General features: G+C 42.1%; 1 protein-coding gene across 5 annotated transcripts in view; it reads left to right on the top strand.

The window, feature by feature from the left end:
• Positions 1–3657: 3657 nt before the first annotated feature.
• The window catches only part of LOC102450862 (uncharacterized), a 38385-nt gene continuing 26569 nt past the window's right edge, over positions 3658–15473 (top strand). For 4 of the 5 annotated variants that reach the window (XM_075940242.1, XM_075940240.1, XM_075940243.1 and 1 more), the window contains exons 1-4: positions 3658–3791; positions 4880–4946; positions 9260–9292; positions 13743–13823. In XM_075940242.1, the coding sequence (XP_075796357.1) occupies positions 4888–4946; positions 9260–9292; positions 13743–13823 (173 nt within the window). In that variant the 5' untranslated portion in view covers positions 3658–3791; positions 4880–4887. The remainder of the gene's footprint in view (positions 3792–4879; positions 4947–9259; positions 9293–13742; positions 13824–15473) is intronic. The other variant, XM_075940241.1, reaches the window with a different exon arrangement.

Raw genomic sequence — 15473 nt, 5'->3', positions numbered from 1 at the left:
CAGCATCTCTAGGTTTTAGATATCCCAGCCATATGCTGTTGTGCAGAGACCCAGGCACTGGGCCCACTGTTTTCCAGACACTCTGCTTCCAGCCTTGACTCCCTCTTGGCTTTTGTCCCCATGTGCAGGGTCCAGGCCACTGACCCACATGTGTGGTCTTGGTTGCTGGCCCCAGCTCTAATGGGTGGTGAGGGGCACAGACACAGGTCAAGAGGGGTGCAGCTCCAAATACTGCTCCTATGCCACTGGGTGGGAGCATACACTGGCCCCAATCTGTTCTACAAGACAAGTCACAATCACTAAAACTGGAGGTTAGACTGGACGACCCTTGTGGTCTTCTAACACTATGATTTTGTGATAATCACTGATTTTTTTTATGTATGGATTTGATTTTCCAAAGCCAAGAAAGTTTAAATTCAGACAGATGTATTCTTTTTCTATCTCAATCTTCTTGCAAAAGATAATATTAATCATTGCCAGGACAAGCGAAGTGTGGAACACATCTACTGTTCCAAAGCAGCACATGACTAGAGACTCAAAAAGCTACCCTTTTGGTTTTGAACTGTAGGAAGACTTTGGACCACATTGAACTGCATCAGAACAAGCTATAGGAAATGCAGCTACTTTTCTATAGTGGAAGATCAAAGACTCCCCTTTGTGCAACTGTGATAACATTTAACCCATTAAATGATAATGCAGTGCCCCAAATGTGGATTCAAAGGTGAATTGGATGATACCCAGGAAATCACAGAGGAGACCTTTGAAATGGCTTACAGATGTTCATCTGCATCTATAGAATGAAGCTTTCCAGAACAGATGTTCATCTGCATCTATAGAATGAAGCTTTGCAGATGCTGCTGTATGCTTGACAGGGAGCCTCCTAAGCATGGAGAAATTATAAAAATGCTTGGTTGCCACGTCTACCCTGACATGAAAGATGGCTGAGTTTAATTTGGATGACTTGTATTACTATTTAAATATAACACTCAAAAGATGGCTTGTTGATTTCTTAGAAAAGACCGTGTCTAACAGCAACTGATTTTAAGCATAATAAAGAATTTTGTATCTTAGTAAGGTAATGATTTTGGTGGAGGATTCTCTTAAAACTAGTTCACCAAATAGACAAATAAAAAGGGGGAAATTCATTTGTCCACATATGTTGTCCCAGGAATGTTGTCCCTTTAGGGCTCTTTAATAGAGGAGTTGGGGGTAAAAGGAGAGTAAGGATGGATAGAAAGGACAGGAAGACTTTGTAAGCAAGTTTTTGTACTATATTAATTACAATTAAAATGTGTATGTTAGATCATTATGGTCTTTAGAATAGTTTATTTTAAAAACTACATGTCTGGTGACCCAAGCATTTAAGGCTTAAACTGAATAGATTGTGCATCTAAAAATCTATGCAAGGATTTTTAGAGATGTGATTTTATAATCTTCAGCAACAAATTAATGAAATATTTAAAGCAAATGTTAATGTCCTGTAGACATAATAATGCACAACTATTCTTGTTAGTAAACTCAGGGTTACACATGCCTGTTAAATGGCTTCACTACCACTTATTGGCTTTTTCACAGGTTCAATGTTAGGCTAATAGAGCTGGCACACTGGAAGGCTTTTCACTTTCAAGTTAGTAGATCCACTTGGGGTAGGAGGGACTACCAGTCTGGAAACAGCTTGCTGCAGGAGCCTTCAGATACAGTCAGAATAGGGATAGGAAGAAGTGAGATGCTTACTGATGCTCTGTCTCCCACACCCCTCCCTTATTCTTCCCCCCTTCCCCTCTCCCATTTATTATGAATGTTCACATCCTAAACTCATTACTCCAGTCATCTGAAGAAGTGGGCCAGCAAGCTCCCCTTTCTGGTGTTCCCTTCCCTTCTGTGTGTCTCACAACTCCTCCTCATAGAATCATAGAACTGGAAGAGACCTCAAAAGGTCATCAAGTCCAGCCCCCTGCTCTAGGCAGGACCAATTCCAACTAAATCAACCTTGCCAGGGCTTTGTCAAGCCAAGACTTAAACACCTCTAGGGATGGAGACTCCACTACTTCCCTAGGTAACCCATTCCAGTGCTTCACCACCCTCCTAGTGAAATGGCCACCAGAGCTTTCTTGCGCAAGAAAGCATCCACACTGCCATGGGCGCTCTTGTGCAAAAGCAGAGCTCACACATGGCAGTGTGGACGTTTTCTTGTGCAAGATGTTCTTGCGCACGAAACTGCGAGTGTAGACACAGCCCTATTGTCTGTGATCACTCTGGCTGAGTAGATTAGGCTCATGGCTTGATGCATGTATTAAAAGAGAATTCCAGCCTTCTTTTTTTCTTTAAAGCAAGACTTTAAGTCTCATGGTTTGTGAAGAAAAGCTAAAATATGTGCCCTGAGTCCAGTCAAAGACCTCAAACACCAGATGCCAACTAAAAAAATCCCAAACTGTATTTTTTTTTTGGTGATATCAAGAAGCCATTCTCTTTTTGAGGGGTGGGAGGGCCGATTCATGAGTTTTGAACTCTCGGGGTTGGTAAGACCATATAAATTGATAGTATCTTCCTCCATGTTCAGGAGCCCAGGCAGGAACCAGGATCCTACAAAAGACGTGAAACTTAGTCCCCAGCACAAGGACATGGGGATGTCAGGGTTAGATCTCCCCCTGCCTTGCTAACATCTGTGCCGTTGCACAGGAATCCTGCCAACCCCACTTCCATTCCCTCTAAGGTGCCACAGGATTGCTCATTCTTTTTAAAGTTACAGACTAACATGACTATACCTCTGATTATTTTAAGTAAATATAATTAAAACTCTTGGTTACTTTTATTGTTCTATGGGATAAATGCTTGTGCTTGACCTCAATGCTATCTTTATCCATTGCCTGGCTTCAAGATAGGGTGTGGTAGGTGAGTAGACCAGATAATATCTAAACATAATCAAACTTGATGATGCACCAGTGTGGTTCTTGATCAATTAACATATTGATTGGTTAATAGTAACTAAGATCCAGAGGTATTTAGGTTCCTAACTGTAATCAGGTCACTTATCTAGATCCTCAAAGGTATTTAAATGTTGATTTTAATGGCAGTTTAAATACCTTTGAGGATCTGGGTAAGTATCCTGATTTGATAAGTACTGTTCAAGGTAAAAGCTGGCCTGAAAATAATCTAGCTTTAGTAATCTAAAGCTCTCTGGGTTCAGTAATGAGCAATTATCCAATTCAGTTCCAATACTGGGTATAATGTTTAGCAAATGTAGTCTGTAAACTGTCAGCTTTAGAAAACTGGCACCTCAACAAATTAATGAATTTGATCGCTATTCACATGTATGATCGTCCTGCATAGAAACCAGGACGTCAGAGAGAGGATGGGAAGAGAGGGAGAGTGCGGAGGAGGAAGAGGTTCTTCACAGTAACCAGACCCGCAAGGGAATGGGCAGGGGGACAGATAGGTAACTGAGGGGTATCTCCTGGTACCCAGAGCTCTGTAGAGTGGAAGGGAGCGAAGAGCTGCCTTGAACCCGGCGGAGAGGGGGAGAGGGGTCCGTCCCCATGGTAACCAAACTCCCAGAGGGGCGGGGAGAGAGGGTTGCCCGAATGGGTTTTGGCTGGGGCACAGTTCCCCGGTGCTACCGAAAGGGGTCCCTGTGGCGGGAGACTGCGGCCGCTGCCGGCCCCGATGCTCCCTCTTGTGGCGCCGAGGGGGGACGGGGAAGTGCTTCCCTTTCACCCCAGCAGCCTCAGTCAAACCCGCCGCCGTTGCTTTGTGGGCGCGAAGTGGAGGCGGCTGCGCGGAAGCCCCCAGCCGTGAGTGCCGGGCCGCCGGGGGGTGGGCTTGCTGGGTCCCGGCGGGCGGGGGAAGGGCGCTCTCTGGCCGCTCTTCCCTGGGGTCCGGGTCCGAGGCGGGCAGCCTATCCGGGAGCGGCGGGAAGGGGTCTGCGCGCCCTGCGGCGGCCGCCTCGGGGAGGGTTCAGTGTCTCTGCCTCCAGCCGGGCTCGGGATGCTGCGCGAAGGCCCGAATGGCTGGCGGGGGCTCTGCTCGGGGAATCCTTCCCCTTCGGCTGGGAGAGCTGCGGTGAGCTGGGTCTGCAGGGCCGGCCTGTCTCCCCCGGCCCCTGGGGAGCACGGTCTGCGGCTGCCGAGTCCCGCCTGGGCCCTGCTGTTTCCCTGCCCGCTGTCCCGCGCCGCGCGTGAAACCTCCCGGCTCCGATTTCGTGTTGTGTGGAGCGGGCTCTTTCCGCCCCCGCCACCTCCCACAGGCAGCCATGTCAGGGGGGCGAGGGGCTTGCGCTGGTGAACTAGCGAGGGTGGAAGGAGGGTTTACCATTCAGGCAGCTAGCCCTGTTGCTCCCGTTCCGCAGAACACAGAGAAATCTTGTGGCACCTTAAATGTATGAGGGCAGGGGTCTCAAATTCAGTTGGCTGTAGGACCAGTCCTTAAACGCTCGTAGTGGGCCAGTAGGCCCCCTTCTCTGGCAGGGCGGGGATCTCATGCATTCTCTTTCTTCCTTTCATTCTCTTTCTTCTACAGTCCCCCAATGTACCTCTGCCTTTTAAATGGAGTAAGAGTCGGGTGGCTCTTACTCTATTTAAAAGGCAGAGCTGCAGCAGGGCTAACCTTGTTGCGGCTCTGCAGTTTCCCCCCTTAATGACTAATCAAGTAGTCAATGGAAATTCCATCAATTACTCAATTAGCTGATAAAAGGCAATTTAACATTCCTAGTCCAAAGCAGAAACATATAAAGGGATCTCATTCAAGATCTACAAGTTTGATTATGAACTACATTATTAACAAGTTGCAAGCTATCAACTGTTTAAAAAATTGCAATGTGCACTGGCTGTTTTAAGACTCTTTTCACTTGTGAAGAGAATAAATGCAACCTATCTTTTCCTAGGAATTAAAATGTCATCTTGGGTTAAAGTTAACAGGAGTCAAGTTCAGAAACCTGTTGCAGATAAAAGGTAAAGTAAAATAAATATAAATACTTCAACAATTGTTTCTACCTATGCTTTCAGAAAAATTAACACTTACTTTCATACAACAGACTGAAAGTTGTGGTAATTTGTCACAGTTCTTAAAATTCAGTCACTTTAAAGGGTTGAATGTCTTTAACAAAACAAATGTACATATAAAGAATATATAAAAAAAAACTAGAAACAGTCACACCCAAATCTATTTACTGTAAGTCCATGAATTATGCTCTTTTAGGCCTCCCTAGTCCTGGGAAGACTTCAGGATATTGACTTAATGCAGTGAGTTGTTCCATTGAATAGAGTGGGCCTACTTGTGTTAAGTTAATAATATGCTTTAAATTGGAGCCTACCTTTAAAATGAATCAGTTATATTCTGTTTCTTTAATCTAGAAAATGAAATAACATTATTTTAAATGCTTAGCTAACATTTGGTATCTTCTGGAAAATTGTTATTTTTATGTGCAGTATATGTTTTGAACAATAGATTGAAAGGAACTTTTATAGTCAGTATTAGAACTAAGGATGTTAAGTATTGTGTAATTGACTAATCAAGTAATCAATGCATTTTTGCATTGACTATTTGATTAGTTTATAGGGCAGCGCTGCTGCTTTGAAATGCCATGAGGAGCTTGATGCCGGGCTCCGCATGTCATTTCAAAGGGGCAGCACTGCACAGAGCCCGGGATCAGCTAGGGAGTCTCCAGTTGACCCTGCTTCAAGCAGTGCTGCTGCCTTGAAATGCTGCCCATGGCATTCAAAGTGGCAGCACCACACAGAGAAGCTGACCCTGGGCTGCCACTTTGAAGTACCCCTTTTTTGTCCGTTTCTCCCCTCTCCTCCCCCCCCCCCCCCCACCTTGCTGCCTCTTTCTGATAGAGGCAGCAAGTTGGGGAAGAGCCCGGGGGAAGCAACTAGTCTACTATCCTGTCAACTATCAGATAAGCATTTGCTTATTGGATAGTCGACTAGTCCATAATGTCCCTAATTAGAACCACAATTTGTAAAAATTTTGAAATGGATATTGTACGTTCTTATTAGCATCATTTCTGTAATTTACAGAGGAATAAGGAATTACTCTATCTGGTTGTATTGGTAGTACTGTACAATTTGAACATACTCGGAGGACACTTACTGGGGTTCTGAAAGTGGAATAGTTGGCCTAAATGTTGTAAATTGCAGGATCAAGACTTTAATGAACATAATTTTTCATATATATCAGCAAGGATTAGTCTATGACAAATGGTTTAGTCAAATTTCTTATTTTGTTTTTCAAAGGGGCAGATGATTGTAAAAGGAATATTTTGTGCTTGCATAACAGAAAGCTTCCTTGCACTAAAATTGATCAGAAATCCCATCCACAAGGATAAATTTGACATTTTAGTGGATGGTCAGTTTATGACTCAAAGAATTTCATACACTTTTCTGTAATTATTGTTAAACATTTCAAAGTAATAGGCATAATAAGTCCGAGCTTAACTGATAAACTGAAAGTAGGGAGCCAGCTTCTGTTGAGGAGCCTAGTCTTCCAACGATTGAGAAGGAATAATTCACAGCTTTTTTTTTTTTTTTTAGAGGAACTACTGTGCCTAATTACCAGCTAATTCCTGAAAGGTTTTGGCCTTCCATTTATTTTCAATGTGGAATACTGTTCAAGAAAAGGTTAAGGGGGTGGGGAAGGTATAGAGGTTCCTTTACTTTGTTCAAGTGTTGTAATTGGGGTTAAGGTGTCCAATAAAGGACTAAAATATAACTAAATTACTAATTGTGTAAATTAAAAGTAGATTAAAATAGAAAAGATGGATTATCTTTAAAATATCTTTTGGAAAAACTTATCCAGGGTAACACACACATCAAAGCATTACCACATCAAAAGTAGAGATTGAAAAAAATCATATTGTCTGCTCACTAGTGGGCAGCCTTCTCTGCATGAGGATGCCTAGCTATCAATTCTTTGCAGAATTAAGTCTTAATTTAAAAAAAAAAAAAAAAAAAAAAAGGCTATTTCTAGCCAGTTCTGTTCTGAACATAACCTACTGCATAGAAGCCACTATGGTGGCGGAGTTTTCCTGAGTCTGCACTTCCTCTGAGCTTTGTCCACTAGCAATGTAAAATTAACAAGATGAATCGTTCCGTATGGGCAGCAATGAAATAGTTGTATTAGTTTTTGTCTGCTGGCATTCAGCATAATCATCATCAGCATTAATCGAATGCTAGAGTTTTTCACAGACTTTCCCCTGCCTGTCCCTCCTCCCCCCCGCCACCCATTAAAGAACTGGAAAACTTTCCGTATTTTCCTTACTCTTGTGGTATCCAGAGAGCATCTTTTCCTTTCAAGTAATTAGAAGTTGGCGAAGCTTCAAATGTATCAGATCGCAAGTAGCCAGATGGTGATATGAAAGCTAGAGTCCCGTGCATGAATTCTAGCACTGCACTTCCATTACCTATGTTAGGAGAGTGTTGTTTACAACAGATTTTTCCTAGAGCTCATTGATGTGAAGGCTCTCTACCTACCTTTTATATCTGTCATTGACTATTAGGTTTACTTCTGCTAGTAGATATTTTTAATAATTTTGTCAATTTTCTGACCCTTTGGGATACTCAAAGGCTTGGCCTATATCAAGTAACTATTTTATAGCAATGATAATTGACCCAGGATGTCCTGAGTCAAAACCTTTTTTTTAATCTTCAGATGTAATGTTAAACTCCCAGGATATTTCAAAATGCGTTTTTTTTTTTTTTAACTTAAGCAGTTAAATAGAAGTCATAAAATCAGTAGAATTGAAGTAGTTTATGTTCTCCTGTCAAATGCAATTCATTCAAGAATAGTCCAGGTAAATGAAATAAAACTAAACCGCTCTCATCAGTATACTATCATTGTAGCTTGAAGAATCTGTTTCTTGGAAGTAATACATCTGTCGGTATAATCCTAGATGTACCTTCTGCTGTCGTGTGTGAAGCCTTATAATGAACAGCCTAAATAGAAAGGCTTAGAGTAAATTTTGATTGCTCGGTAATTAAATTAATAAAATATCTGAAGACCTCCTGCATTTTCAGCACAGAATTAGATATGAACTATCTTTTCTTTGTTGTGCACAGAGGAAAAAGCTTCCCTGATTGTGTACCAATCTGCTGGTATCTCTTACAAAATATCATAGTGGTACTTGGAGCATAATCCAAGAGCATCTGATAGCAGTGACTGTAGAAATAATTAGGATAGCTAACTTGTTCATTAGTTTCCCCCTGTTCTGGTCATCTTATTATTTCTCTGCACAATCCACTCTCCTGTTGCACCATGTCACTTTTAAGATCTACTGTAAAATTTTCAAGCTGTTAAAGAAGTTGAGTAGGTCTTCTCTCAGTTCGACTTTTTCATAAATCCTTTATTTATTACTGCAGCTACTTCATCCAGAAATTCAGGAGGATTAAGATTATCCTAATGTTGGTTCCATTTCACAAGGGTAATTTCTTACTCCATTTCTAATTCTTTTCTGAGTGGATTTCTAAATTTCATATTTACCAAGCAATTACCTTTTTATTTCTTTCCAAACTTTCATTTCCTTAAAGAAAATTGTTAATACACAGATCCATTGATGTCTTTTGGTAAGGAGATCAGAATGTATGACTTCTTATTTTGGCCCACAATTATTCTTGCCAGGTGAACAGAAACATGCATTATAAAACCTTTTGAAGTTCGTCATGGAAAGGTCAGGTTTACCAACTAACTGCATCTTGAAAAAGGGAAGTCTTTTGTTAGCCAGTAGCAGAGCAACCTACTGAAACATTTTGTGCGTATGTTGTATAAATACATATAAAATAATTAATTTATACATCTCTTGATACTATATTAGAAATGGCAATTTTCTGAACAATATAATGCCTTGCTATCTGGCTCATAATTGCTGTGTAGCTCATGGCCTGAGGGATAAAATACAGTTTAGTGGTTGGATTTCATTTTATCAGTATCACTAATTCTCTTTTCTTTGCTCTTTTTCTACAATTGAGGTGAGATAAGGTTTGCATATGCCTTTGGGTATGTGGGGCCTATAAGAGATCTACAAGGAACACGCCTATTCCAAAAATCAGATTCCTTTACACACAACATAATTTACATTTTTTTCTCTAGTTTCTTTCACTCTTTAAAACATTTTGTGATAATCTAAAGATGAGATGCATAAGGTCTATGCAGCAGAAAACACTCAGAACATTTTACTAATCTTGATTTAACTGCTGTGTTTTTTTTTTTTTTTAAACGATTTGTCTTCAATATAACTTAATCCAAGCTCTTTTCATTTTGGGTCCAGGCATAGACCCGGATGGATTCCACGCCTTCTGGAGTAAGTAATATGTAACAGATTTATTGAGGTTTTTAAATGGATTATAATAAGGTGAACTTTTTCTTCATCCAGTTTTGTGTAAAGACACTATTGTGTGTTCTATTTGTAAGTGTACACTTGTTTTCCCTTCTAGATGTCTTCATAAGTTAGACTTCTATCAAAGTAAAAAAGGCTCCTTTACAAAATGTTAGAGGGGACAATCTTGCAGTTTTTATTCACTTTTTCCTTAATATTCTTTTAGTACTAGTGTAAGTCAGCTCTTAACCAATCTTCAGGTTTTTACAATGTGCATTTGATTTTTTTCCCCAGTTTCTTCTATTATCATTTTACCAAGTAGTGACTCCCTAGCCTCTTATCTCCCACTTTATTTCCTTTTCAGTCATATTCTGTTTCATACTACTAACGGAGTGATTTAAGGTTTTTGCCAATTTCTCCCTGTTCAGAGATGCACATTGATACTTCTAATAATCTTTCCAGGATGACTGTTTTTAAGAGGTTCTAAAATGTGAACTCTGACCTTACAGTTTCACTTTTCTTTTTTCTTTTTTTTAAACGGGCTTTCTCCAGTTTTCTTATAATGGATGAAAATGTATAGCAGTTACTAAGTTTGTGTTTTCTGGAACAATATTTTATTTACAATTATCCACTTTAGATTCCTGACTTTGATCCGATTATATCCTCAAAATAAGACTCTTGGAGAATCCAAATTCTTACAAGCTAGATTGAAAAACTTTGTTTTTCAAACTAAACGTTCTTCTAATCTTTTGGATATGAAAATGTCCTCTTCTCATTCTTTTCAGAAGAATTTTTGGACTAGTATTAGGACCATCACTTTTCTTTATCCAGTCATCTTTTAATCCTTGTCTCTTTCTTGCTATCTCAGCAGCAGCCATGGAAAAGCACTGATAGCAGTGATGCTGCCTACAAGTACAACAGACTAGTATTGCAGGATTCCCATTAGTGTCATATGGCTGACAGCTCCCCAGATGTTAGCACCTCTGTACTTGAGCAATGTGGTTATCTGTATTACTTGCTCCGGTAACCATTTGTCTTGTGGTAAATTGGCCCTGCCTCATCAAGATACATGTGGTGCAACTAAGCCTTAGGCACATCTAGCTTATGTTTAATTAGTTCCTGAATAGTTTTTTAATGTAGGATTTCCAACACGGTATTATATTCACCATGAATAGCTAACAATTCCATTTTTCAGGTGATAAAATATTTGTAACTTTGACAGCATCGTTAAACTTGCAAATAACTTAAGTCAGCTACAATGTTTATTTCAAATGAAGCTGGGTCTCCGCTGGTTTTGCAGGATTTCTGATCCCTTGACAAGAGACTTTGTATTAACTTCGCTGTTTCTCCTATTGGTTAGTTAGGATCCAAATATTATGCTGCTTTTTTTGTGGCTACTGATTTTGCTTTTAGGCATCCTAAATCGGTCTGCATTCCCATTTAAAGCATCTTTCTTTTGATTTGTTCATGCTGAGCCATCTGCTTTTTCCTTTTATTCTGTGGACTTCATATTTGGCACTGTCTTCCTGAAATACAACTGTACCAAAGCCTGAGTAATTCTTATTAACTCAGGTCTGTTATTGACTTGCATATCCCATACTAGCTTTCTCTTATTCACCTCAGAGTAAGAACATTTTCCCAAGTAACTCTTGTGATCTTTTGTGTATATTTTGTCCTTTCTATATGTCAAATCCTATCGTGCTCTTTCTGAAGTAGAACAAAGATGGAATTTAGAGATCAAGTTATATTAGGATATCTAGTCAATCTTTTTGCTAGTGCAGAAAAATTTCATTTGTCTGACTAATATAATTATGAAATAGATAAACTAAACTCATTCTCTGTCTTTAATTTGTATGTAAATTTATGATGTCTCTACTCCAAGGCCGCTAAAACCGTGTGTTTGTGTAAATATACGCATTAGGTTGTCTCACTTTTCTCCCACCCTTTTTGTGTTGCTTGTTTTAGATTGCTGAGCTCTTTGAATTAGGAAGCTTGTCTAACAGTGTGTACAGCACATAGCATTCTGGAACCTTCATCCTCATTGGGGCTTCTGGTTACCACCATAATACAAATATTAGAGTAAGAAAGTGAAGCACACCCCTGTGACCTTTGTGTAAATAAATTTGGATTTGTTAGCATAGGCGTGTCTCACAGAACAAAATGAACCTGTAGATAGGACTGGATTCTTGTAGAAGATCAAATATTTAAAATGATGGGCAAACTGATGTTTACTACCATTCAGAAGTTTCTTGCTTAAATTATTTATCTACTTCTTGTTGTGGGCAACAAATCAGTGAAGTATTAACAGCAAGATTCAAAATCAGTTGTGTTAATTGGTGCTTAACAGCATGTGCTTCAGACTCTAGACTGGGGGTGGGCAAAAAGCAACCCATCATACATTTGGATCTGTCCTGTCGGACACCTCGGGGCCACCAATGTTCGGTCTCTGCGCAGCGCATGCCTCTTGGGGGGAGGAGGGGAAGGGAAGAGAGCCTCCACACACTGCCACTGCTCCCATAATCCTTGCAGCTCCCATTGGCTGGAAACAGACAAATGGGAACTGCCTGAGTCATGTTTGCAGGGACAGGCAGCTCACAGCCCCTCCCCCCCCAAGGGTGTGTCTAGACTACATGCCTCCTTCGACGGAGGCATGTAGATTAGCCAGATCGGAAGAGGGAAATGAAGCCGCGATTAAAATAATCGCGGCTTCATTTAAATTTAAATGGCTGCCCCGATCTGCCGATCAGCTGTTTGTCGGCAGATCGGGGCAGTCTGGACGCGATGCGCCGACAAAGAAGCCTTTCTTCATCGACACAGGTAAGCCTCGTGAAACCAGGCTTACCTGTGCCGATGAAGAAAGGCTTCTTTGTCGGCGCATCGCGTCCAGACTGTCGGCAGATCGGGGCAGTCTGTACGCGATGCGCCGACAAAGAAGCCTTTCTTCATCGACACAGGTAAGCCTCGTGAAACCAGGCTTACCTGTGCCGATGAAGAAAGGCTTCTTTGTCGGCGCATCGCGTCCAGACTGCCCCGATCTGCCGACAAACAGCTGATCGGCAGATCGGGGCAGCCATTTAAATTTAAATGAAGCCGCGATTATTTTAATCGCGGCTTCATTTCCCTCTTCCGATCTGGCTAATCTACATGCCTCCGTCGAAGGAGGCATGTAGTCTAGACACACCCCCAACAGTGCACGCTGCACAGAGATGCACCCACTGGCCCCAGTAGTTGGCCACTTGGAGCAACATGTGGAGATGTGGCAGGCAGGGAGCCCGCCTGAGTGTTCTACTACAATAAGCACCTACCATCCAGAGCCTGAATCTGGCACCCCATTCCCTCTCTCAACCCGCACCCCATTAAACTCCTGCATCCTTGCCCCTGGTCACAATCCAAACCCTCTGTACCCCCTCCTGCACTTCTGACCCTGGTCACAACTCCCTCCCAGATCCCTCACTCTGCATCCAACCTCCGTCCCAGGCGCATACTCTGTCCATTAATAGGCTAGAAAAGTGTAACCCTTGACCACTTAGCACATTCTTGGAGTGGCTTCCCATCAAAAATTGTCTACTCCTGTTCTAAACTCGCTAGCAACTATGGGTTCACGGAAAACTGTTGGATCATCCAAAGCTTCAGATAGAGGTTATGTAAACAGAATGTAAATAGTGCTTACCTTAAATGTCTCATCAGTGATTGCAAAATTTCATGCCAATTCATGTGACATCAGCATTTCATTAAAAAGAATAAAACATTAGCAGGAGCTGGCTGAAAATGAAACATAGCAACCTTATATATTACAAAGTATTTATCTTATACCGGGCCTTCTCTTCAAGCCATGGTTGGGATTTCTCCTGCTCCTACATAAATGCTAGCTCTTGAGAGAGTGCATGTATAAATAGCAGTGCAGCTGCATCAGCACTGATAGTTGTGGAAGCATAACTGAGCTGGCTTAAGGTAGCACACACTCAGCATGGCTCAGCCATGCCTCCATGGTCACTACCAATGTTACTGTGGCTGGGCTTTTGTTTATATCTGAGCTATCTTGAGAGCTAAGGTAAGTATGCAAAAGGAGCAGAGGAATTGCACCCCTAGCTTGTAGTGTAATCCTAGCTCAATGTTGGCAAAACGTTATAAGGAAATATGAAAATATCACTTGCTTACAGGAACCTAAGATTTGTGGAGGAAAAATTTTGGAGCGGTTTTGTCTTTTCTTTGACTTAAAGGAAAGTGTTTGTCCCCATAATATAGTACTGCAGCCCTGGCATTATGCAGATTCTTCTATAATGTCATTTGTTTTAAAACCAAAACTAATAGGAATTTGGAGAGTGTACTACGTATTTTTAGAGTACCAGTATATAAAACTTAAAGCTTTTTATTTGTAGCCATGTAAAAGCTCTTTTGACAGAACATACCTATTCTTATATTTCTTGCCTTTTAGTATAAATCCTTACAGACCCTACCAGAAAAGTCCGTATTCTCCCCAAGATGGTTATTCAAAGGACTTTGAAGACCTGAATAGGTAAGACACACTTTTCAATAAGATAACTTCATAAATTATTTAAAGACTTTGTGAATTACTCATGTTTTTGTGGGAAGATACTTATGTCTATAAACAAGCTCACTTGTGTAATAATTATTTTGTCCCTTTTTACATAACTAGGAATTTAACAGAAGTGTGTGTGTGTGTGTGTGTGTGTGTGTGTGTGTGTGTTAAACCCCTAGTTCTGTGGTCACCAATCAGTTGATTGCGAGATGTTTGGGGCCCCTCCCCCTCTGATTTCCCCCCCACCTCCAAGAAGCCCCACTACCTACCTCCAGCGACAATGGAGGTAGCGCCAGCTTCCTGCAGGGTGGACGGAAATCCAGCAGCTGCGCGCCACTTCCAGGGGTTCCGGAAGTGTGCTGCCTGCTCCCCCTCCCCCAGGTCTGTGGTGTGCCAGGAACTTGCGGAGGGATGGCGGGGTGAAGTCTGCAGAGGAGGTGTGTGCTGGGGCTTTCCCTCCTCTGTGAGGGGGGAGAGGGAGTTGCCCAGCAGGAGGCGGGTGTGGGGGACTCCCTTCCCCCCCCCCCCCCGGCACCCTGTCTCCTCTCCCCTGTCCCCTGCCCCAGCACCCTTCCCTAGTACCATGTCCCCTGCTCCCACCACCACAGCTGGAGCCACATTAGTGAGGCTTGGGGGGGGGGGACTGGAAGAGTTATTGCATCTCACTTGTGTGGCTCCAACTGACTTTTCCGTGGGTCAGTGACCCTGATTCAAAACAGGTTCCATGCCCTTCTCATAAATAAAGTCAGTGCAGAAACTTTTTGTGTTTGACATAGTATTTCATTTAAAAATATGAAATATTTTTATTATTTAAAAATGAAATACTGGCCGTCAAGCCCCCATCTGACTGCAGCATCATAACACTCCTGCACCGCCCCCCCATCCCCAGACTGTAGATCCGAGCCTATCATACACTGGAACCCCTTGCTCTGAGCCCCTGACATATCCCAACTCAAATTCCTGCACCTTCACATCCACAAGACTGTAGCTTACTTAGTACCCCAACCCTCTGTCTGACCCCAACAGTCCACAACCTGGAGCCCCCTCCCCGAGCCAGCGTCCCCTTCTCCACCTCCTCCTGCATTCAAATGTCCTCCCAGAGCTTACACCACTCACCCCTTCCCACACCAAAATCCCTCATTCCCACCCCAGAGTCCACATCCTGTCTCAACCCATTAAGGGTACAGCTAGACTGCAGAAGTTTTTCCAGCATTCCAGAGATATCTCGGAAAAACTCTAGCGTGTCCAGAGACACGTTTGTTCTTCCGTGTTTTTTTTTTTTTTTTTTTTTTAAGTGGAAGGGCTAACATGCTCTTTCGGTAACTCCTGTATTTCTTGTCCAACAATGAATAAGGGGGCTTCTGAAAGAAGGGGTTTTTCTGACATTTGGTCCAGTCTAGACAGGCCAAATGTTGGAAAAACCTCTTCTTACAGAAGAATTGGGGAAAAAAAGCAGCATTGTAGAGTGTATAAGGGCTGGGGATAGCAAGTGATGGAGAGGAGGAGACTAGAGAGGGCGGGGCTTCAAGGAAGGGGGTGGGGTCTTGGAAGGATGGGGGCAGTAGATCTTGGCTTGTTCTGACATTTAAAAAGTGATCTTGGGTATAAAAAGGTTGGAGACCACCA

This window comes from Pelodiscus sinensis, chromosome 12 (genome assembly GCF_049634645.1).
Source record: "Pelodiscus sinensis isolate JC-2024 chromosome 12, ASM4963464v1, whole genome shotgun sequence".
Classification (NCBI taxonomy): Eukaryota; Metazoa; Chordata; order Testudines; family Trionychidae; genus Pelodiscus; species Pelodiscus sinensis.
Note: the sequence above shows the minus strand (reverse complement) of the source record. Positions and strands in the feature narration are given on the sequence as shown.